The sequence below is a fragment of the Bombus huntii genome, chromosome 6 (assembly GCF_024542735.1).
Source record: "Bombus huntii isolate Logan2020A chromosome 6, iyBomHunt1.1, whole genome shotgun sequence".
In the NCBI taxonomy this organism is placed as follows: domain Eukaryota; kingdom Metazoa; phylum Arthropoda; class Insecta; order Hymenoptera; family Apidae; genus Bombus; species Bombus huntii.
The window spans coordinates 8712618-8738169 of record NC_066243.1 but is presented as its reverse complement, the minus strand read 5'-3'; the positions used below and the strand labels follow the sequence as shown (position 1 = coordinate 8738169).

The following is a 25552-nucleotide window of genomic DNA, read 5'->3' as shown; positions in this document are numbered from 1 at the left end:
CCTTTACTGTATCTGTCTGCCAAGGTATTGAGCTCTTCTACTTGCTACATTAAAGAATTGCGCAACTCGTTTCATATCTTTATTTACAATAACCAAAAGTTTCCAGATATTAAAAGTAAGATATTTTACTTTGTCTGCTTCTACGCGTGGTTCTTCTGCTTACTAAGCGTCTCATTTCTATTGCTCTTTATCCCTGCGTCAGACGAATGGACTTAATAAAGCAAGGAACTTGTGGATATCTAAATGTTACGGATTTCAAAGAAATAATTCTCGAAAGAATATATCTAAAGATAGGAAGAACGAAAAGACTCCATGTCTTTCTACTTGCTTCTCACGGAAGCAGATTTTATAAACCTAATATTCTCGCATGCGTTCATGTAATATTCACGTGCAAGGTACTCAGCGTTGTAATCGCTGAACTCTCGGTGTAGTCGCTCGATTTCAGACAACGTCGTCGGTGCTTACTTGGGGACCAATCACTAGCAGGAGACAAAATAAACGGCAGATCGACACTAATTTTGTATTCCACGAACGAAAGAAAGCTTGGCCTGTGTACAGCTTCTGGCAGCCGCCAGCTATTCGATGTTTAACTTCGCACGTGTCTGTCTGATATTAGACAATTTCTTGAAACGACAGTGTCCTTCCGTTTAATGCATCTGCCTTTTATTCGCTGCTATTTCTTTGCTCTCAAACAGCTATCTTTGCATAGGAGAAGCAGAATTTTTAAACCTTTTTGAATCTTTAACTTTGGGCTCATCAAAAGATAAGCTTGCTGCAAAATACTTGCTGCATATAACTAGATGCAATTCTATAACTACAGACTCTCAGCACTATCTAGTGAAATGGAATAAATAAAAATAAAAATAAACATGTATAATATAAATAAATAAAAAACAGATAAACATGGGATTATGTTCAACACACAGTGGATCCAAGGAAACATAGTGGAAAGTTTCTTCCTTATTTCCTCGTTTCGCCCATTTTGAAATCTAAAACCAACGTCTTCAGTCACAAATCCGGAATGGAGAAACGTCAAGGATTGCCCAAGTCGAGTTCAAGGCGGATTCAAAAGGATCTCGCGAAACTGGCCAGCCCCTATCTCAACAATCGCGTTGTCCGTGGAGGATGGCAACGCAGAAATTCGCGCAGCGTATCGCGATCGTCAAGAGGAATTTGAAAAAGTTTCTGCCGCTGGAAGCGAACTGACGGCATTCTTCCACGGGCACAAAGGCAAGCTTCACGCTCGAGAAATGTATCTCGCGCCCGTTCCCGTCCGACGTCGAGTTATGCGGCCTGGATCCGTCCCTCCTTTCTGTCCGTTGCTCGTAAGCGGTTCAAAAAGGAGAAAAGCGATCAAGGATTTGCTTATCAATTTATTTTTTCGCCGTCTGGCTTCCGTTTCTTATTATTGCAGCATTGCTTTCCTTACTTTGTTATTATCTTATTGCTCTACTCTACCAATAATCTTCTTTGCCTTGTTAATCTTATGTTTAAAATATTTCCAATATTTCTTAGTAGCAAACAAATTGAAGGGGGACAGCTCCGCTTTCCGTCGATTTGAATAACCTAACAACCACCAATACGATATCATTAAAAATCAACTTCTAACATTCCTTTTTTTTGAATTCACTGTTTTAAATGTGCTGTAAATTGAAGAGCGGAGGTAAAGAACCGTCATTTTGAAACAAATCTTTTTCTTGAAAATGTTATTTATATGAAGGTCAATATCAATAAATATGAGGGGAATTGACACGAAAATTCGTACAGTTTTTAGTATTTCGTAGGTAATGTGGAATGTATGTTATACGATTAGTTGTCAGACTGTTCCCTCCCTCGTGTTTAAAATGTGTGCATTGATAAATTTCCTGCAATTATCCCATCAAATATGACAATTTGCATAGTCGCTTACAGCCTCTTTAAGGAAACTATCAATAGGTGGCATTGACAAAGTACGCAATCATTTGTTGCCAACCCAATAAATGATGGACTTGCATCCTCTTTTAAAATATACAATTCTTGTTATCGTTAATTAACCGGTCTCTGATCTATTAAAATAAAAATGTTATGAAGGTATATAAAATAGTATGTCACATGTAATAAATAGGTTTTCTCACATTCCATACTTCTACTCTTCGATTTATAGTCGACTGGTATTCGTAGTAATGAAGTTTTGTTTAACTGCCTCTTTACTATCGCAAACTTTCGAATTTCCGAGTATCAGAAAAATTTGCAGAAGGAAACAACGTGCAATATCTCAGAAACGTTTAACAAATAAAAACCTAGTAATATATTGGGTTGGCAACTAAGTGATTGCGGGTTTTGTCAATAGGTGGTCTTAGCATATTCTTTTATTCTGTCAACGTGTTCAAAGCATCTAACCTACATTGTTTTCTTGTTGTTTGGACTTCCACCTTTAATTTAGTAAAAAAATTGTATCTATTAGTTATTTAGTTTCGTTTTTATCCCAATTTAAAAATGGAAGAACAAGACGCGCATTTCAGACATATTTTATTGTATTATTTCCGAAAAGGCAAGAACGCATCGCAAGCATATGTGGCATATATGGGAATGAAGCCTTGAAAGAAAGGCAATGTCAAAATTGGTTTGCCAAGTTTCGTTCTGATGATTTTTCACTGAAAAATGCTCAACGATCTGGCCGTCCAGTGGAAGCTGATAAGATCCATATCAAGGCCATTATCGATTCAGATCGTCATAGCACAACGCGTGAGATTGCAGAGAAGCTTAATGTATCACATATATGCATTAAAAAAATTAAAACTGCTTGGCTATGTCAAGAAATTCGATTTATGTGTCCCTCATCAGCTTAAGGAAATTCATTATTACCATTTATTTTGTTCCATGCAGAACTCCTTAAATGGCAAAATTTTTAATGACGCTAATGATGTAAAATCACATTTAATTCAGCTTTTGCTGGCAAAAATCAGGAGTTGTATGAACATGGAATTATGACACTGCCTGAAAGATGGCAAAAGGTCATCGACAAAAACGGACAATACCTAATTGAATAAAGTTATATTTTTAAGCAAAAATTTTGAATTTTCCTTCTTATTTAAAATACACAATCACTTAGTTGCCAACCCAATAAATAATACCTAAGAATAATATCTATTAATATCTAGGAATATAGATATAATGGATGTCCCAGCGAAATTTTCCTGGATATAGAGGAGCTTCTTGGCGAGATTGGAACGCTTGAGAAACTGCTAATTGAAATATAGATCCCAGCGGACAAAGATATTCGTGTAATCGTATTCGCCGTGTTCGACCCTTGCCATTTCTAAAACGGAGGTGGTTCGGCGGAACGGCCGGAGAAGTAGTTATTGAAAAGTTGACAATTTACGAGGCAAGTTCGAGGAGGTGTTTCTCAGGAGGGCGCGTGTGCCGATAAATCGGCCCTATATCGGCCCGTGAATAATTCGATGGGGAGCGTGCCGCTCGATAAATCGCCCATTATCCTCTGCGTAAATTGTTCCTCGATATATGTAAAAACCTTCGAATACAGATCCTAATTTCCACGAGTTTGCCGAGAATTAATTGAGTTCGAATCTAACGAAATGACGCAGACCGAGCAATCTCGAGTTCAGTCCTTAATTGCGTGTAAGTAATAGGAAAATAATGACGCTTTCACCTGTGTCTGACTAGTGACAGATTATTCCACTTGAACGCTTCATTTCTGGTGCTCTCTGGTTATATAATTGATACGTCATCTTCTGGCGTGAATACGTAACTTTCTGTAGTCTGTCTGCTATGCCCTCACAATAGGAAGATGATGTATGATTCACAGGAACACGTATTTTAGATTTATTACTTTTACTTTAACGACAACGTATTTTTAATAGTCGTGAGACTGTGCAATCTAAGTGTTCAAGACAGTCCAGTGACTCAAAATCACGTAGCCATCGAGCGTCATTGATTGATTATTTTCGAGCTGAGACAGAGTTGTCAAACGTGACAAATAACCCAATATTACCTTCGAGAATAGGATCACCGTTTTCAAACCCTAGTCAGATTTCCAAGAAAATACGAAAGCTATGTTTTGGTAAAAAAAAAAGAAGACACCAAAGAACAACGTTTAATCTAAAATTTGTTAATAAAAATGCACGCTCGAGTGACTCGGTTATCCTTTGTCGCAAAGACTTTTTTTTTCTAGATGTCGTACGAAGAATTCAGCAATTTAAAACAGTTTTACCCGTTTTAACCGAGTCCTCGACACGTTGGTACGCGGAGCGTAAAATTCCATTCGTGTCGCGTCTTTGATCGTAGACAAAAGACTGGCGCGTGCCTGAAAAGTCCGAAACGCAATCTCCGACCTCGCTTCTGGCCTTTTCGCTCGCTTTCGCCGCGCGAAAACTCCTCGAGAGCGCGGGCGCGGCTGGTGCAAATGTTTGCCAAGCAACCGGCCTGTCCGTTTGCGACTCGCCCTGGACACAATGACTCCAGCTGCCTGGGCAAACAGCCTTTCGCTCTTATTCCGCTTCAATTCCGTTTGAAGGCTTGCAAACACGCCCCAAGCGTACTGGATACAGCGAGAAATACGGGAGAAAGAACCGGCCAAGGGAATGATGTTCCAAACTGCCTAGGATTAACGTTTCGATACGCTTCGAGTCGAGAAAGTTTCGGTCCGCAGGACTTTTATTTGAGTTGCAACGCGTTTGTTGCCGGTCGAATTTCGTCTGCCTTGTTCATAACTCGGCAGTGTCGTTACTTATGATCTGTATAGGACGTGGTAGGTGCTAAAGAAACACTCAGAGACGTTTGAGCAGTATATTTATTGGTAATTCTCGCTATGGACATTTTACGTAGAGCTCGCGATTACAATTGACGGTTCGCACTTCGTGGTTACAACTCGACTGTTGGACGATGAGTTAAGATGGCAATTATTGATGACCGCAATGTCTGCTCAAGATACGTCAAGGAACTCTACTCAACTGTCTTTTCGTCACGATGATGCTGCGGTTGAAAACTATGAAGTACTGTTACTGAACGGAAAGAGCGTGATTGCTCTATATACGTTTTCTTAAGTCTTAAATGACAATGATTCTTGTAAGAACCGGATATCAAATATCGTTTCACTGTCAACGGATGTAATAGATGTTTTAGCATGAAACAGTATACGATAGTTTGGATGTTTGAAATATATTGCGTGAAACGTTGTGATATTGTCTCAACAACGAGTAACTTTAAGAAGTGATTAATCCAATATGTCAATAAAATCAACAGAAAATGTTCTGCCGATAACGAAACAATATATTATTGACTATAGATAGCACTTGCATGTGCATCATTTGGATGTCGGATATATGGGGCGCCGGACTCAGGAGTCGTCGCGTGGTCGTCGCCTATATGCGGCGCTCGTACCCACTTGGTCGTCTCGTGAATGCCGCTTATAAGCGGCGCTCGAAGCGAAAGCGAAGGAAAGTTTTCGTTAGGAAAGTGAGGGAAATGGACGTCGCTGTTAATTGGTTAATCTACTAGGTTGGTGGTTGAGGAAGGATGCTAACCGCCCTCGAAAGGAAGTTGCTAGCGCGAAGCATCTGTGGCGGCACTCAACAGCAAATACCACCACTCGACGCTAACTAGTGTCGGACGACGACAGCGCAGAGGTTAGCGCCTTAGGTTGCAAACGTTCGGAACCCGGGTTCGAATCGCGGCGATTTTTCTTCCACGCATCTAAATAGGAAGAAAAATAACAGTACCCCAGCAACGACATCTACAACCAGCAGCTACAGTCATCGCGGACAACACACTATACACCTCACATCGTACGTGAGAAAAACCAGATTTCCCGTATCTTTCCGTAGTAAGTAATAAATTAAGTACTGATAAGACTAAAAGATATTTGTTCGGTTTAAAGGACCTTAGCTAGAAAAATCCTAAGATTTATGGTGGATCCTTAGGCTAGTTGAAAGTATGCTATGAAGATGTTTCGGTATCTGGCAATCATCTTGTCCGAAGGATAGTCTTTGTGTAGCAAGCCACAGGACAGAGACCGTTGGAAGGTTTGCTAACGCTACACTTATTTTAGCGTGACACCTTGTTATACGTCGGTTCTATTCACTGGTTCATGTTTCATCCGCGTGCATTTGTTAAATTGTTCTGCATTGGTTACATCCTGTCTATGTTATAAATATTCTCTCGATCTTCGATCGCGTGTCATTCGTAGCTCTATTACACTGGTCACGCATTCTGATACATCACGCGGCTTTACAGGCAACTCGCGTGACTTGATAAAAAAAAAAGCAAAATTATTTAAGTGCTTCAGATTCTGTTTTCAATGGAACATATAAAATAGATATTATAAATTTGACGAATACGTGCTACGAATGTAGTGTAATTTGCGCGTATACTTCAATCAACCCCGACATCGTCAATCACGGATGACTTCTATGACATGAAATCTAGTGCGACTGGCCGATGAGCCTCGCGGCATTCAATGCGTTAAACACTCTGGCTAGGAGACTGCGACTAGGATAGATTTATAATAATGGGCCATAGCAGAGACCCGATGCAGGATGGATTTGTATAATGGCATAGACGAAGTTTAGAGCAAATTGAAGTTAATTTAACCGACTATTATATTCACGACATTTCGAGCGCGGGACAGATGCAATCTAGTATGGACGAGCGAGCAACGATAAATAAACTCGCAGCAGACATTAAATTGGTATAGGAGTTAGGGGCTATAAATAGAATGTCGGTGCACGATGCGTCGAAAATTGAAAATTATATCAAAGAGCAGTCTGTAATGTGGAAACAAATTGATATTTTCAAACATAGCTTGCTGACTAGCGTTTCCCACGATCAACAGAGTGAAAAGAGAGGAATCCAGGCAAGAGAAACCGAGGGACGAGAGAGTTCAAATATCGGCCGGGCAATTTCGCCGCGGTGTAATTAAGTGAAATCCGATCGATTGGAAAATACTGCCATATGAAACAAATACGAGACAGGCGGATTTAGAGAAAAAGGAAAGAGAAGTAGAAACAGATGCAATGGTGGGAAATGGTGCGGAGGAAAGCTCACGCTGCGACACATATATTAATCGAATTCCTGGTTTCTCGAACATTCGGAGCATCGCCGCGATATTATATTTCGAAATACCTGTTGCCGGGCGCCGGCGCGACTTTACAACATGGAGCTGCCTCGAAAGCTTGTAAAATTCACGGTCCGTCGCCATTCATCCATGGCGAAAGCAAGCCGCTTCCCGGTAATCGGATAATTGAAACGGCTCGACTCGCGAACGCAGAATTTCCCGTCGAATCCGCCTGTTCCCGCCGCTTTGCTTCCCGCTTAACGCTGTAATAAAAAGCTTGCCGAACGACCGAATTGATCGCCGGTGGTCCGGCTGCGCTGTTGCTGCTGCTCGAGCCAGTTGGAACGATTATTGCCACGCGAAATTGCTCGACCCGATGGCTCTCGATTAACTAAAACCAATTATTCCTGCCGTCTCTGCGTTTTGCGCCGCTCGAGAGCGGTTGCTATTTCGCGTTGCCTACGCGCAAGATCTGTGAATTCGACACCGAAGCCTACAGGGTCGAGATATTTCTCTATACGAACAGATGTGTTGCGTTTTTCCGCGAGGATTTCAGAGTACAATGATCCTCGAGTTATTGTATCGACATTTTAGAGTAAAAAGTAAGGGAAGTGGTCGTTAACTTGTCGAACAGAATATCTCTGAACGTATCTTTGAGTAGAAATACGAATGAAACGAACGATAGAATTGTGATTTTCAACTTGTGATCCATAGATCGTTAATCAACGCCAGCAATGTAAACGTTAATCAATAAACACTTGTTATCTGCACAGTTAAAGGTGTGCGAGGTATATAAAGAGGATCGCACGAACATAAAAATACAAAATGAAATAGTGTCGTGAAAATGATCGAAGTGTACTCGCAATAAAGCGAAGCATCGATTATGTCTATTTCGATCTATTAGGTTGTCCGAAAAGTGTCTTCCTTTTACAGACACATCTTTTACAACGATACATCTTTATACGAACATGAAACCTAATCTGTTAAACGTTGTAATCTTTATCTTGATAGAACAAAAAGGATCATACGTAATTCGATAAAATAATATAAAACGAAAAATGTTATGCATCCATTATTTCCTCATAAAACGAAAGAAACTTTTCGGACGACCTATAGAACCATTAGTCACCTATTGATGGAGAAGGGATATCGCAATACCTCGAGAAACATCACAGAAACCCAAAAAACACTGTATTTTCTTCGGGAACTTTGATAAATGTCTGACTACACACGGGTCCCATTCTACTTGCAACGCCAGGCGCTAGGCCCGCCTAGTGATATACACGACTACTCTACTTTCTCTCGCGTTACGCTGGATGCTTTGTGTCCGACCTAAATATCCTCGTGCCAATTCGCACTTTCCGCGCTGCACGAGTCGAAACGTAAGGCTATTCTTGACTAAACAGTGGCCGAGGAAAAAAGCAGCAGGCTTTTACCTCGCCCTCTATTTTACGAAATTTTCTCCAAACTCTCGGCTGTGCACTCAACACGTCAAAATGTCGCGTTCAAAACTAGGATTCTAGGAAGACGAACACCTACACAACGAATAGACGGTTCCACATGGAAAGGACAAACTGTAATAAAACGTAGGGAACGACAAAAGCGAGTGGCGTGAAAGAAAGACGCGCGAGCAGCTGAAAAGGAAATCGAAATGCACGAGTAGCGAGTCACTTAGTTACTCGACGCCCCTTTCCACTACCTTTTCTTCTTCTTTCCGTGTTCCTGCTTTGGCCTTTCTCTCGACGCAGCGCGATTTTCCCTCGAACGTAATTTCCCGGGCATCCAACCGACCGGATTTCGCTTTCGTTTCTTGTTTTGCGCTCCGCCAGATCTCGTTTCCTTGTCAGCCGCTGTCAGAGCAGCGAGTCGACGACGTATCCCGCAACCGACGCGCCTTGCCCTCGCTTTTCCATGTACTTATTCCGTTCAAAGGACAACGAGGATCCTTGGCAAAGAATGGATGACGAAAACAGATCCGACGAGAAACAATTATCCCGCGATCGAACGAATGCCAGTCGGTTGCCAAAGCTTTTGACAGTCATTCTATTTACCTGTCACGTCTATAAATGACGCGTCGCAGCCCTATCGACGGCGTCGATCGAGTTCGCGCTTTTTCAAATATCACGAAAAATGGATTTGAAAAATCACACGGCTAGCGAGTTTGTTGATAAAAACGAGCCGCGATAATCGATCCGAATCATTAATTTTGGTTACGTTGCGCCACAAAATAACTACGGATAAAGCGGAACGCGAATTGATAGGTATTCGATGGCGCGATGAAAAGTTTGTAGCATGTAAACCGGCGGGAAATCTCGATAGACATCGACTCTGCTTCGGCAAAGTTGTAACTGAAATTCGCGGACTCGATGACTAACTAGCTACCGATGGAAACTCGTTGAATAATTCCGCGTTATTGATGCTCCCTGAATCGTGAATTACCACTCGTTCCTGTTCGACTCCAACCGATGGCTTGGTATTTCACAGCTCGCGATTCTGCGTCGGGTTACTATTCTAATTTCCTGTAATTGCAGAAAGATACGCTGATGAAATAACAGGCAGATAGCGTCGCGTACCAACTATTCGATCATTTCCACAACAACCCGTAAATACTCTTTCTCAGACTGCAACGTAATCAACCTCTGCCTCGACTAACAGCCAACGTAGAACTAATACCTAATCAGTGGCAGTATCGCGTACTGGAATATTTCAATAAATTTCAAGCATCAGAAACTGCCATTTGCTCGACAAACTCGTTGAGAAACGAATATAGAACCGTAGTACGCGGCTCTCGTCCAAACGAACCAAACAGAGATCGAATCGTTGCGCAACGCCAACTCGGTAGTCGATCGCGACGCTTGATAATAATCAGATCGCCAAACACGGAACGGCTACGATTGTTACGAAACTCGTCACACCGCAATTACACCGGATCAATGGAACACGCGAAATATCCGTTTCCGGAGCGATCGTGTCGAGGGGATCGTAAGGATTATACATTCCGTATCTGTCTGCTGGATCTAGCCAACTCTGTCTGCAAAGCGTACAGTCAAGTTGGCTACGAAACGGCGAAGATCAATACGCGAAACGATCGTATTAGAATATTACGCGGAGAGATAGAAGGATAGTGGTAGGTTTAGGGGGAGGGTGAGCCTCGTTACGTTTCCGCGTCACATTCGCAGAACGTTATATCAACCATCGGGGAGAGAAGAGACCGTTTTCGATATTACAATTTGAGTTTCCGCGAATGTTTGTGCGGTGGGATTCGCTTGTTAAGCGCATAGTCGACCCTTGATGAAGAATCTTCTATGGAAATTGCATGTCCAGACGGTCCACGGTAATTAATATTTTTCGTTGGGAACAGAGGGCAGTCTTTGATGAAGGGTACTTTGTTTAATCTCGTTGCTCGACGGGCTTAGGATCACAATTAGTCTTTGATGAAGTGTTCGCTGTTTAGAACTACCGTTTCGCTGGACCGTTGTAATTAATGGTCCTCGTTGGTAGTTTATTTGAAATTGAGGAGGATTTTGAGGATCAATTAACTCGATGATCCTTCTCTTAATAGTTGGAATTGAATCCTGTTTATAATTCGGCTTGTTTCTGTGAATTCTATTCTAAGTAAAGTTTTCTAATACTTTCTTCATTGTATTATGCGTATAATAATTTTCGACGTAAAATTTCACCTTCCTTTCATATTAAAAGAGGAAGAAAGAGAAAGATAGAGAACACAGAAGACGATGGAAGTCTAATTGAAGGGTCTCGTCGCATAGCGCAGTGAACGCTTTAAAACCCGAATGATGCAAATGAAATTCGTGTCAGTGAACATTTCTCATTCGACGATGCGACGTCTTCTCGAAAATGGTAGCGCTTTATTCAGACACGCGGCCCGCCAAGACAATCTTCCCGGTCGCGTCTCCGACTCAAACGTAATCAACATGGTCACGTGCGCGTGGCCCTGTATCCATTCAACTCGCACCAGAGAACCGTCAAAGCGTTAATTACAATCGCGAACATTAAGCATCGAGCCGTAGGTGCAGCGGCAGCGTCGCTGTAATTTATCGTTCATAAACGACGTCGCGAGCTCGATTGCGACGTGAGCAAGCGATGCATTTCTGTGCTGACCTATTCTAAACGCCATGCTCGTTATATGCGTGTCAGGCAGTTATACTTCTTTCTCTTTCTTTTCTTATAATTTCATCAGATTTCGTGCAGCAAGCGAATCAATCGCCTGCAAATACAATGTTCGATCTAAAACGTTTGTGTACGATCGTTTGTACTTTTCTCCACTGTGAGTTCAGCTTTCATAATGAAATAGCAGTAGAATGTCTCAAGTCAGTCGATAGTCGTTCGATAAAGAATCGAGGTCGCAAAGGCTCGCGACAGTTTACGTAGTAATTTATAAAATATCCAAACAAACGCCGTGCTATGATTCACTCGTTCTGTTTGCTCGATTATTCCTGCTATCGTTCAACCTTACGTAGGCTTGTTTGACCAGATACGATCTTGTTCTACTTAAATCTATTTCGAACACCGAAGACTAATAATAATAAGGCGGTTATTGTCCGATCAGAAATAGACCTCTTCCACCGTGGCAACTTGGTTTCTCTTATCTATTTGTTTTATCTATTCAGCAAACAGCTAAGCTATTTTCTTGCCGCTAGATTTCTCATAGTTTACCATAATCGTCACTTTCACGCGACATCGCGTTCGCTTGATTTCGAGAACGCGTGCACGCAAATCCAGCTAGTGGAACTCTGGCACACGTTCAAGAACACGAAGGAAACGAGTAGCAGGAAGGAAACGGGGCAAGGGAACGACTAGACGAGTGGGTGCTCAAAGAACGACAAGCCTAACACGTGTCTGTCGAATACGCTTCGCCGGTGATTTACGCGCGACGCGACTTCCTCGCGTTTCCGCCAAATACGTGCCACGAAACGATCCATATATCCGAGGAGAAACTTCAATTTCAACATAACGAATACCTTTACCTAACGGAAAGAGTCTACAGAATCAATTACTCACAAATCAATTACCGAATTCTTCCCCAACAACTTCGGCTTCCTCGAACTCGTTGCTCGACTTCCCAAGAAACTCCACAGGCACCGAGCGATTCTGCAAGCGTTAAAACGGTTCGGACGACTTGGGACGAGCGAAGAGGATCTACGAATCCAAAGATTCCGAAGAAGTTGGCGCGTGAAAAAGGCTGGAATAGAAAAAACACTCGGACCGAGAGAATAATGGAAGAACGTGGTGGCTGGCGGTGACGTTGGCGTATAACTCAAATCCGAAGGCCCAGGGATATCCCCTCTCGAATGATTTCAGCGTGTAAAAACCGGCCCGGTTCTTGCACTCTTTGCCCATCGTTCTCGGACCAAAGAATTCCCCTGCGAAGGGACATCGAGCGAAGACGTTCGATTTCTTCTCTCGAACCTCCATAACTGGAAAGTTTGATGGTACATCGCAGTCGCTGAAACGACTACCATAACGACGACACGTATTTCGCACGACCTCCTATCTTCTTCTATCGACTTAATGCGTTCCTCAAGCTGAAGAATATCATCTTAAGAAGAGGGGTTCCTCGTTATAAACCGTGTTCCATGAACCCGGCACCGCTTGCACTCTCGCGTCGAGTTTTCTTCCCCTCGTTTCGCTCTTCCTTTCCGTTCTTCCGCTTCGTTTCCTCGTTGGTATCGCGCTTCTCCGACGAAGGTACCTTCCTCTTTTTCTTCCTCTCTCTCTCTCTCTTCCCTTCTTCCTCTTCCTCTATCCCTCGTGGCTCTTGCTCTCTGTTGCGAGAAAGAAGAAGAAGAAGACTGGAATCCAGGGAGATACACGTTCGAAACGAAAGCAGCCGGAAAGGGATTTTCAAGGGGCGCGAGATGTTAACAGCCAGACAGTATTGTCGTCGAGCCACACCCACACGTCCTAATCAGAGCGCTTCGTTCCTGCTCGCGACTTACGCGGAAATTCGTGCAGAAGCGAATGGATTCGTTAGAAGCTGATTCGGTGTAGGTACTCAGAGAGCAGAATCGAAACGAAAACAGTTATATGAATGAATGTGAATGCGATCAGTTATAAGAATAGCTTGGCCTTCTCGATTAACACGTTGACTGCTACGCGTGTTTTCAATGAAATCCAGTACCAAGTGTTCTCTGCTAGGTACTTCCATCGATATTTTAGTAATGCGAGTCGTTCAAGTGATGGTCTCAAGAATGATCTCTCGCTTCGTTTGTTCGGAACATTAAAACCAGTGGCTGTTGTTGAATATAATGAAGGAAAGTGTGGTATAGATTATTCCAACCAAATGGTTTCTTATGCCACCACAATTAGAAAAGGAATCAAATGGTGCAGAAAACTTGGCATTCAACTCCTTCTGGGAATTTCTGTTGTAAACGTTTTGACGGTTTAGAAAATTACAACAAGGAAGGATATAAATATTAGAATATTTAGAGAATCACTAGCTGCAAAATTATTAGGGTTGTCTGAAAATACAAAAAATCCTTGTCTTCAACGGAGTCAGCATAATATCGCTGTTCGGAAAAATGATTCCGGAAGAAGCATTAGACGCGCATACAAACTATGTTATGCAAATAAAAGACGTCGAATGGACCGAACAAAGACACAAAAGAATTTAAAGGAAACAACAACTGATTGTCCAAATTGTCGCGCCCAACCTCAGCTATGTATAGAATACTTTAAAGTTTTACGTTCTAAATAATTTTTTTAATACACCAATTTCGTATTATTTTTATAACAATTCAATAGTTTTATTATTTCCTCTGGAATATCTTCTCAAATACCTACGACGATCCTTCGCAAGTAGTCAAATAAGCGCCACCCGAATACAGAAACAGTAATCAGATAGAAGAAACATCCTGCACGCCACAGCTATCGAAATAATAACCAGACAGTAACGGAATAGCCGCCTCTGATATACATTAGACGATAACCCCTCCAAAGGGACTAAAACCTCAATATAAAAACCCTCTTAAATTAGCGCTCAAGACATTATTCTGTTGTAACACTTTGAACCGTCACTCTGTTGGATTTATATAATAAAAATTCCATCATCATATACGAAGTTCAATTTCTTCACCATATTCGTGGAACGTTCGAACTACGACCCGAGGAGATCACCGGCGATCTATCGGTTTCGTGATTTCTTGTGTCTCCGACGTGACACAGTCAACGTGTTAACACTTTGACTTTTGCCACGTTGGTCATATATGACCGGCCACGGCTTCTTCTGTGATGCCACGGTAGTCATTGGCGACCGAAGCGCTTGAACTTCTTACAATTGTAAAAATTGAATGAAAATTGACAGTTAGGGCATTTCGAATATAACCGATAAATAGAAGATACTTTGAAATAAAAAGTGTCCCATTGAACAATTAAACATTTTTATTAGAACATCAATACAAAAAAAAAAAATTGGAACAAATCTTGCATCTAACGGCGCACTGTGTTAAAACACTGTGGCGTCCTGAGAGAAACATGTGATTTCGGCGTGGCAGTCAAAATGTTAAATTGTTGGATTCATTTGTTCCTTGTGAGAGGCTTAGAAAAGCTGCAATAGAGCGCGCGCGGCCCACGGAAGGGACACGGTAAAGAAATCTTCAATTTGAACGCCGGTGAATTCTCAAGATGCTGGAAGCTTCCGCGGCATAGGTTCGCGCAGTTAATGCTATTAAGAGCTTGCAACTGGGACGTTGTGTTCTTCCACAACACATGACGACGTCGTACGGCCAAGATTTCCGAGAATGTAAGAAGCCTAGTCTACAGAAGGCTTAATGTAAAGTCGCTATAACTCAAGAGTAAACGCGTGATCGCGTCGACTAAAAAACGTCCGTGCGATTTATATCGCGGCAGTTCGAGGTACTCCGTTAAAACGATCCGGAGATTCGGTCCGGAGCTAATTTCCCTTCCAAATCCAAGGGCCATCGGCGAGACTCGGGGAGATCCACCACAGGGCATCGATCTCCGGAAAGCCTTGTGCTCGTCGAAGAAACACGTTCCAGTTTGCGTTCATCGATCGTTCGTCGAGACTGCAAGCAATGAAGAGAGACGAGAAGCGAGTGAAACGGTAGACGCTTCAGAGAGACGTTATCAAAGAATACAAGCCTCTCGAGGATCGATTACAACGGCAGATTTCTGCGGGCGACTAGATTACGCGTTGTTCTCTCACGCCATTGCTCGGCCAAGGCTACCTCGAACCGCCTACACGCCCGTTACCGTCGTGCAAATCTTATTTGAATTGGAGATGCCAAGTTTACCCCTTAGCTGGACCCGCGCTGTATAGTCAGCTTAGAGAGGGTGACGATAAGTAGCTTAGGGAGGACGCGTCGACGGATGCACCCTCTTCCTTCATCCATCGTGGATCTGCCTCGATTCTACCGCGGAACCAAGACTGCCGGTGTATTTATGCGGACAGAGACCAACGAGGATTTAAGGCGCATTTCACTGACGGAGACGCGAACATGCACAAATAATAGGGTCATCGAGAGACTGCGTAATTTTGTCGGGCGAGATGGTGTTCGAAAATGGTCGGTTTCGAAATAAGTTGATAGAGTTGATCCGAGGAAAGATTTCTGAAAGGGATTTGCGAGAGGACAGGTTTAATGGATGATTCGTTAGGAAGAGTACTATGACGGAATTTATTTTGGTAGCCTGTGGGAGATTATTCGGTTAATAATTGATATAGTTTATTAAATATCGTCTGTTGAATAAATGTAGCGATTATACAACTTTGTAACTATTATACCGCAATATAAATGCTTTAATAATGCAAAAGAAGTAAACGATTTAAGCGACTCTTATAGTTTAACGATTTATTTGGAATTCTCGCGCACATCGATCACAAGCTATTCTCGAAGATTTCGCATTATTAGCACGTGTAACTAAATTTACACGTGGCGTTATGCATGCCGGTCTATGACTATATTGACGAATCAATATTCATTTACTCGATGACAGTAGCATAAATATTCGCTTAGTGGTTTATTAAAATTTTCGTGCTCGATTATTGAAACTTAAATTATTTTCGTACGCGTTGTTCATCAAGAATTTAATAACTCGACTCTCGGTTAATCCTGGAAAAATGGTGATATTCAACACACCAGAGTCATGATATTAAATTCTTAAACCATACTATCGCTACATGCACAACGCGACTCATCTACCTTGACGTTATTTTCCGGCCGAACGCCGAGGATGAAATTGTTTGAACGCGAGGCTGACTCGGTAAAGAGACGATTAACACGTTTCCGCGAGCAACGAAACAACGTGACAATGGTCACCGAGAATTGGGCTGGTTTCAACAATTCATTTTGCGGGACTAAATTGCCTGCGATATTTCGAAAGCGGACGGGAGCACGTTGAATACGCGCGACCCGGCAAAGCCAGGCCGAGCTCGACGTTTAAAACGAGCCTCGCATTCCCTAGAAGCGTGGCGGCACCTGCGCGTGCAACACCTGCCTTTGGCACAGATTGTCAGATTATCTTCACAAGTGGCTCATGAAACCCCGTTTTCTCTCCTCTTCCCTTCACGCTACATTTCGCTCTGTTCGACCACTCGTGGACGTCTGGTTCCTTTCAAAACGTCCCGGAGTGTCGAGAATGCTGAATATGTGCGAATGAGCGCGGGGCAAAATGCTGGAAAACGTGGCTGATTTGAAAGAATACGTTTCTGGGAATGCTTCGATTGTTTCTACTTGCTACTGACCTGTTTCTGCTCTTTGCGTGTACTTTCTTCTCGTTTCCCATTTTTTTCTTAGTTAATCGTTTTGCTTACTTGGACATGGAAAGATAATTATCGATGCTGCATATTTCATACGAAGATATAATGATATTTGATAGCTGGCTTGGAAATTTAATATCTAAATATGAAAAACACTCGAGCATTACTCGACGTCTGACTACGTACGAACCGGATCTACGTACAGTGTAAAGTTATCAGAATTTAGGCACTTTTAGATCGCGGTTCTAACTATCGTTTTATAGGCGAGTTTTATGCGAATATGGTTGTAAACTCGTTCCTTCGTTTAAAAAGAAAATAAAAACAGAGGAATTGTCCAAAAATTCTCTTGTTCCTTAATACACAATACGGCGAATTAAGAGTACGGTAATTTCTGATTACTAACCGGTGGTCGCAGTCGTGGAATCCTTAAAAGTAGAGAAGCTGGGATTCCACGGTGCACATTTGAGGTATCAGAGATCCCACAATTTCCTCCGAAACGAATTACAGGATCCACCGTGCGGCAACGTTGGCGCGCCTCTTTTATTTTTCATTCGTGAAAGAGAATGTAACGATACCATCGGGAACAGAAATAAAGTAACGCGGTATCTGAGGATTTGCCCCATCTGAGAGAAGAATTAATAGAACGAACATTCATCTTTTACCGTGTACCATTCATTTACAACCCCTAGAAACTTTAGTCGTTGCTTTAATCAGTTTAATCGATCGACTTGAAAACTATAAAAAGATTACATTGAAACTATTTTGTTAACTATATTGTATTTAGACTTTCCCTATGTCGTTCTTTTTTTAAAATTGTATGATCTTTTAAGATCTTGTGTTCTTCCTCTCGTTGAACCCTTTCGACTTTTGAAAACTTCGAGACTACTTGCCACCGACGCACGATAAAACCAAAAAAAAAAATTTCCCTAATCGATAAATAAGCGAAATTCTATCTCTTAAAAATAAGAATTGTCCCAACCGTGTCATAAGCCATGCAGGTGAAGTCTTCGACGCTAGCAAGAAGAAACTTTCGATCGAACCTGTGAAAAGATAAAATCCAGACGCTATAAAAGCCAAAAGAATTAGCATTTTATACGATTGGAAGGCGACACGTCCTCGGCAAAGATACCCTGAAACGGAAGTGCTGTAACGCGTCACGAGGAATCGCTTTCGTTTCCCCAGCTCCACGCTGATCCTTTTAAAAGATTAAAAAAAGACGTGGAAGCCAGAGTAAGAGGATGGTGGCTAGGATTTACCAGCGGGAAAGGTCTTCCTTCTTTTCGTAACTGCTAGCGAGAAGCATAGTCGTCGGGCGTTGAAAGCGTCGTGGCAAAGAAATCCAAAGGTTTTATTATCTCAAAGCGCGAACGATAGCAGCTCCAGCGAGACACCAATTGTCAGCCTGTTCCAACGAACGAGTTCGTTACATGGCTGTCTCGTTTGCCTCGCTAATGCTGCCGACAATTGGCTGGAACAAAGGCGAGCATCGATCGGTCCTGCACTGTTCCCTTGTTTGTTGATACATCCGCGACTTCCTCTCGTGTGAAATTTGTCGTCGATTTCACGTCATTCTGTCACGTTGTTGCCTCGTACATTTCGATTCGTTTCACCCCGTTTAAAGTGGTGGTTTAATCCCTTGCCTTGTAATATCGAATCCTATACGTATGCATGAGCACTTATTATGATAATTATTGGATAAAAACAGATTATATTTGTAAAATCATTTCATTTCTACTCTAACTATACCTTCAATTCTTCAATTAGCATCTCTAAATATAAGCTACGTATAACGTTTCAGTGTACCGCATCAAGATAGCTTTAGAGGAACGATTATTTAATAAAAAGGTCGTAAAGCAAAGGATTAATCTTTCGATGAATGATGATACTAAAGCTACAGAGATTTATAAATTCTCTTAGTTTAACCTTCACCAAACTTCGCTTCAACGTTGTTTGTAAAATTATCTTCTTTCGCGGGAAAGCTTCTATTAAATTTCCCTGAAACTTTAGATTGAAATTTCAAAGAGTCGGTGCTTTCGTAATATCTAAAGGGTACGATACGGTGCTTAGAAAGAAAAAGTAAGGGAATAATTTTCAAATTACCTGTGTCACTGGCCTCTGAAATTTAAAAATCTTGAATTCAACTGCGAAGAAGAGCCATCTATCATTGTTAAGAATCAAGAAAATTATTCGCGACAAATTCGCGGAGTGGCGAGGGCCGAAGAAGAGGGAGAAAAAGGGATGAGAAAAACTTTCTAACAGGATATTCCAGCGGAGGCGCCGGAATTTCGCCGCGAATGCACTTTAAAACTGTTCCCCGGGTTAAGGAGATGGCCCATCGAAATTAACCGGAGAAACGCGAAATTCCGACTACTTTCGACAGCAATTTGCTATAACTGTGAAGAACTTTGCTCACGGCGCTTCCCACTAATTTGCCACTCGTACGATGTATGATTTTTACGGGTAAAACACCAAACGCTTTTCCTATGCTGTTTGCACAGAAACTCGTACTTTGCGAGTAGTTGCAGCATATTTAGCAATTTTTTTCTTTTTTAGAGACCGCGATGGATTTATAATTTTATATCTTTGGTGAAACCATCGTTCATGCAGTTCCGAATTCTACAATTTCATAGACGATCTCTGATTTAATAACGATCGTTCCATAATTTAGTTATTCTACATTATCGGCTGTTGTTAGTTGTTCTATACCGTAGATTCCCGCATAACGCGGTTAATAGGTTACACGCTATATGAATTCACGTTATAGGAAATCGTGCTGTACGGGCATTTTCTTCGTATAACGCGCATAATCCAAAGTAACATGTTTGGAATGATTATTGCTATAGCAACTTTCATTTTCTATGCTATATCAGATAGGATAGTATTTGAAAAATAAATGGCATATATACGAAGTTAAAAAATTGAAATAAAAAGTGATTAAAGAAACATATCATACGATACAAGTGATTTCTTCCTTTTTTTCAATTTCGAGTTCAAACTCTGCAATTATAATTTTCCACGCGATTTCATTCTCCAGTTAACTGTCGTGCCTTGCGATCATCGTTCTATAATTTATGTACAATTCTAATTGTTCTATCATTTTCTTCGATATTTTTAGTATAAATAGAAGCAACGTTCTAAAGGTTTAAAACTAAATCGTAACCGATGGTCGTGAAAATGCAGACACGTTGGAAAGATACAAAGGCGGAAAACGCAAGGAAATAGCCGAGGGAGTGTCTGTTTCTCAAGCTTATCGTCTGACTTTCGCGGGCCAACAAAAGAGCTCGGTTACGTAGTTTTCTCGCGGAGTAGACGCGGTCGATTGGTCAGACACAGAGGGAGAGAGAGAGGATACATTACTCGTGGAAACGTGAAACCGAAAGCCGGAATCCTTTCGCGTCGAATGGCGGATAAAGAAAAAGGGGAAAGTGAGCGCGGATGGAGTCACGTTTAACGATTCGTCGACGCATCGCGTGGCTATGGTTAACGCTCACCTGAGAAAGGAATAAAAAAGACATAAAGAACGGGAGAGCCGTGGTACGAGATGGAAGTAAAATAGCGATGAAAGGTTTAAAAGATACGGTGCTTCTTTAGGAACAAAGAAAAAGCCTGATAAAGTTTTATTCCGAGAGAATAAGAAGAAGCTTGAAGAAAACAAATATTAAAAAATAAAGATGGTAACGAGGAAAATAATCTTTAAGAAGGATATCATTCGTTTACAGGATATCTTTTATTCTCTGCACCCAGAAGAAGGATGTTTATGAAAATTAATATTTTTATGAACACAAGTAGAAATTCGTTTCATATTCGTCGAATATGTTCGTGGAATTTTACATCCTAGAATTTTACATAAATTCAAAACCGCCATAGTCTGTCTACGACATTCGAACTTCGCGTAATCCCTTAACCCAGTCAAGACTGATGACATAGATGTCAGATTCACGTGATACACGTGATCACGTCTGTAAATATCAACTTCATCAACTACTATTCTTCTATCGCAAATAAAAGGATCGTTGAGTTAGAGAAGTAAATTGCAGGATAAATTGTTCCAAGTATTAGCTTGTCCGGAAAGTTTCTTTCGTTTCATAAGGTGATAATACATGAACAATTTTTGTTTTATGTTATTTTATTGAATTGGGTATGATCCATTTCGTTATATTTTTATTATTATGTTCGTGCATAATTCAACAAACTAATATTAAACGAAAAACATTGTGCGTGTATTATTTCCTTATAAAACGAAAGAAACTTTTCGGACAACCTGATATAAAGATGAAGTGAAAAGATGAATATTCCACGAGCAGTCGATTTATCGTGACACAAATTGTAGCTGTAGAAACTATCCTATTGCAGACAATCTTGTCAAAATAGCACCGAGCTGAAGGGAAAACAGTCTTCAAAACGTAAATGCGTATTTTGCAATCGTAAAAGGAGTGCGCAGTTAAGACGACGGTACGGGAGCGTGTTGGATGTCACGAACTAACCCCTTCTCTCCCGTCCTCTTGCTGGTGGCAGGGGTTAAAGGAGAAGGGGGATGGAAAAGGAAATCCCGCAACAGGAAATTTGAATTAAAGCCGGTGGACGGAGAAGAGGGGCCATAAATCTTTTTACCGTCTTCAAACGGGGAAGAAAAATCCCTCGGGGTTGCGCGCCGTCCTGGAAACCAACCCCCTCCGGTGCGGTAGGAAAAGACGGACTACCCGGTGGAAAAGAAGAAAGAAGAAAACGGGCCGCGCAGCTACGACGAATCCTCTTTTCCCGGGCTTTTTGCCGGCTGCACCCCCTCTAATTTACTAACCTTATCGGCCTGTTTTCGAGCGACGCCGCCAGAAACAAAGGATCCTCCGCGGCGTTCGCTCGGTTTTGCGCTCGCCACGGATGGCTGGTCAAAGGCGCGCAAATTACGCCCGGATACACAACACCGGAAGCGAGATTACCAGGTCACGTTCCACGTACGCTCCGCGGCTGGTACACAGGGGCGAAAATTGAAAGAGAAACGCCGCGGCTGGAACGCGCCACGCCGGATAGAAAAGCTTGACGAATGAATATATAGGCGGGGAGCTGCGTGGAGAGGCGACGATAGAACGAGAGGCAAGCTCGGTTGTTTCGTTAATTAAACGAAGCTGCGTATCCGTCGCGAGCAATTAACCGGGACGGTTTGACGAACTGAGGGACTCGTTTCCGGCGACTAGCTCGGCTTGCCAACTTTAACGACACTCCGCGTCGACCGCGTCGATTGTATTGTCTCCTTGCTCGGCGGGTTCTCGAGCCCGGCAATGGCTGCTAGTTTCTTTGGCTACTCGGAAAATTATACAGTGCCGTCTTCTGGCTTTTGCAAGAGGATAGCGGCGGGATGCTACTGAAAGGTGCAATTTAAGGGTAACGTCGAGCTTCTTGCGAAGGCTTGCGGTGTTTATGGCACAGATGATTGGCTAGAAAAGCTGCTAGATTAATCGGGCAATGAATTGAATGCTCGAGTAAAAAGATTCTGCGACTAATGACGGAGTTAGCTCTCGTATAATACGGAAGAGGGAGAGGAATATGGAAGATTTATTTACTTCAAAGAATTCATTCGCTCTGAAGTTCCTAAAACTGTTAAAGATCCATCTGGGAAGACACCCTGTTTGTCTTATCGAAATATTTCTCCCAGAAGGAAAACATGGAGTGTTAATCGTTCAGCCCCTAACTCACTGCATCAATAACACCCCTCGATCCTCGAGGGGTTGGCAACGTTCGTTATCGCTTAAAAGTATGGAAGAAAAACGAATGTGGAAATGGATGCTTTGTATAAAAGACGATGGACGTTTGTTATCGCCGCTTTCGCTAGTTGTCGTCCAATTCCGCGGACGAAGGGTAACCAGATACAGGGCAGCGTTTAGACGATGTCGACGTGGTCGTGTTTAGCCTGTCTACGATGTCGCTTATTCTTCGTTGCACGCTTGAAATCTATATATATCTTGACCCTAGCTTCTCAGGTTCCTCGTACTCGTTTTCTTATTTCTTAAAGAGACCTGAATATCCTCAACTTTCATCCCATTTCGTCTGGAAATTAGATTTTCAGTTCGGAGAAATCGATATGAAATTTCTAGAACTTTTCACTCGTAGAACTTTAGCATGAAGTATCAAAAATGTTAAACGTAGGAACGTGAGAGGAATTTGAATAGAAAGTTTTTCGTTTTAAGTCGAGCTAACACGCAGACACACACAGGCGAAAAAGCGCACGCCTACTTGAAGCACTCACGATACCTTCAGCTTCGAATTAGTCTGTTACGCGAAGGGTGCACGCGAGCAACAACGTCAGACTCAACTTGAAATTGAGTTGTCATCCACTCGCCGAGTTATATGGCGCCTTTATAATGTTGGCCGGGACCGTGATGCGAAAACTATTAAGTCCGAAACCTGATAGCCCCCCTGCTGTCTGGATCGAGGGATATTAGAGGTAAAGGGACGAGTTCGTAAGGGAAGCAACGTTCTTCTATTGGGGTTGTTTCGGGATCGTACATCTGTTGGAGATAATATCTTATCACGTATCCTTTCGTGCTATCTTTAGGGCATTCGTTTGCTTCAATAAAACGAAACATCTAACGCTACTTCTTTCGGTCATTTCAACCCAATCGTTAAGAAATATCTCAAATTTGAAGAAAATCTTTTATTGATATTTTACGTTAAACTTTCTAAATCTTCTGATCGATTAGTAAAAATCGAAGATCCGCCACTGTCAAGTTTCCATTTCTCATGTTTGTCAACTGTGACGCTAGATTTATTGTTATTTAAGAAAACGAAAATTAAAATTCATTGTATCGCGCTAACAACCTAAACGTTTTAAAGTAAACGTTATTAATCGCTGATAGAATAAGAGAATAATTCTGCAGGTCGAAAGAAACGATTTTCTTACGCGGCTGTTTTCTACTTTCAGAGGGTCGAATCCTGGAGCTGCATTCCCCGGATGGAGTGCACGAGTGCTGGTTAAGGGCCGCAGACAACGCGGAGGCGAGTGTGTGGTTCAACGCTCTGCACTCGGCGCTGGCAGCTCTCACTTTAAAGGCACTGCGACTGGCCTCCGCGCTTCCGGATCCGCCGCAGCTTCAACACATCGGTTGGTTGGCGAGGAGACACTGTCTTCAGGTGAGTGATCTTCCTCGTTTTATGTCACGCAAGAAGGAGGGATTAAAGTGACAAAAACCGAAAAGAAGAAAGAGATAAAATACAAGACAGGTAACAGCAACGAATAGAAAATGACAGATCATTTTTAAAAAAACGAATGAGAAGGAGGAAATAAGAATAGTTGAGAAGCTAGCGGTAAGAATAGAAGGGTGATACGCGACGAACGCGCGAAGATGAGATGGCAGGGAGATGAATCAAAAATTTTTTCCGACACAGCGGACGGAGGACAAAAAGCAGCAGGCTAATAAAACAAAAAATAAGAACGAAGCGAATCGACGAGGAAATGGATTGACTGTTAAAACGGCGTAGTGTAGGCATCGTGATTGAACGGCAGGAAATGGAAAAAGATTGCTAAAGTATGGGTAAGAATCGAGTCAAGAGAACAGCCGGTAGGAAAGAGTTCTTTTTGAAGAAGGAGGACAGAAACGGGAAAAAGATAAAATATCTCGGGTAAAAGATCAGAAAAAGAGTAATTTTAAGAAAGAGACAGAGAAATATTGAAAAGAACCGTGTTTAAGAAAAAGATGGGTGGAGGAGAGTTGACGGGGAGGAAGAGGAATCTCGAAAGAGGAAGCAGAATGGAAGCGAATGTCTGGCTCTCGACGCGTTTTCTCGCGTTTTTCGCAATCGAATAGGCTGAGACTGCTCTTCCGCGAGCAGTTTCACTCTGATGGAGGGTGACGCAGTCCTCTCGACGAGAACCAGCCCGCATGAGCATACCGGCAATTTGCCGCGTGCCCGAAAGCCTAGGCGAAAGCGTCGCGACGCGCCTCAACAGCGAAACATTCTTAATCGGCGTCGTCGAGAACGAAATAGGGGACGCTGACGCGTACTCTCGCGTTCTTAAGAATTTTCATGAACCGGGGGATGATATTTCTAGGTAATTACTTTGCTGCTTTTCTTACAAATTGAATTGTGAATGGAGGGAGACGATTAAATTTCTTCTTTGGAAGTCGTACTTAGGTTTCTTGTCGGAGTTGAACCTTTTATGAAGTGGATGAATCAATAGTTGGGGTTAAAAGGTGTACGTACCATGCAATGGGTAAATAACTGTACATAAAATGCAAATAAGAAGATCGTCTTTAAGTTTTGCACACGGTTACGAAGTGAGCAATCAAAATTCCTCACTCTAATTTCCATCTTTACTTAAGGTGTAATGTATGTAAATACATTGTTAACATACTAATTATATGTATCTGTATAACTAAATTGCAAAAGATCAGATATCTAGTAGTGAACAAGTACTTCTACTCTTATAAAACAAACTACGACATGAATTTCGTTGTATCACATTTGAGAATTCACGGCGTTCTGTCGCTAATATAAAAAACAATGAAATTGAATACATATTTGCAATATCGTCTCGTAGAGCAGGATATTTCATGAGAATGTAGCTGCCATTTTACACGATTTTATGTTTTGTACTTCTGCACAAATACAAATGTACAATTTTGATGTACAATGTTGATACAAATGTAGTATTTTTAATATATACTCCGCTGGTATTTTCTACTATTTCATAAAAACACCAAAGTATCAACGATGTCATCACATTTTTGTGGAAATCACTTGCAACAAGGAATCCGAAAAGCACCTTGCACGCC

At 41.9% G+C, this 25552-nt stretch overlaps 1 protein-coding gene across 3 annotated transcripts in view; it reads left to right on the top strand.

Moving 5' to 3' along the window:
- LOC126867044 (beta-1-syntrophin) overlaps positions 1 to 25552 on the top strand; it is a 350179-nt gene that overhangs the window by 256582 nt on the left and 68045 nt on the right. For all 3 annotated transcript variants that reach the window (XM_050621153.1, XM_050621154.1, XM_050621155.1), the window contains exon 4: positions 23701 to 23909. In XM_050621153.1, coding sequence (XP_050477110.1) covers positions 23701 to 23909 — 209 coding nt within the window. The remainder of the gene's footprint in view (positions 1 to 23700; positions 23910 to 25552) is intronic.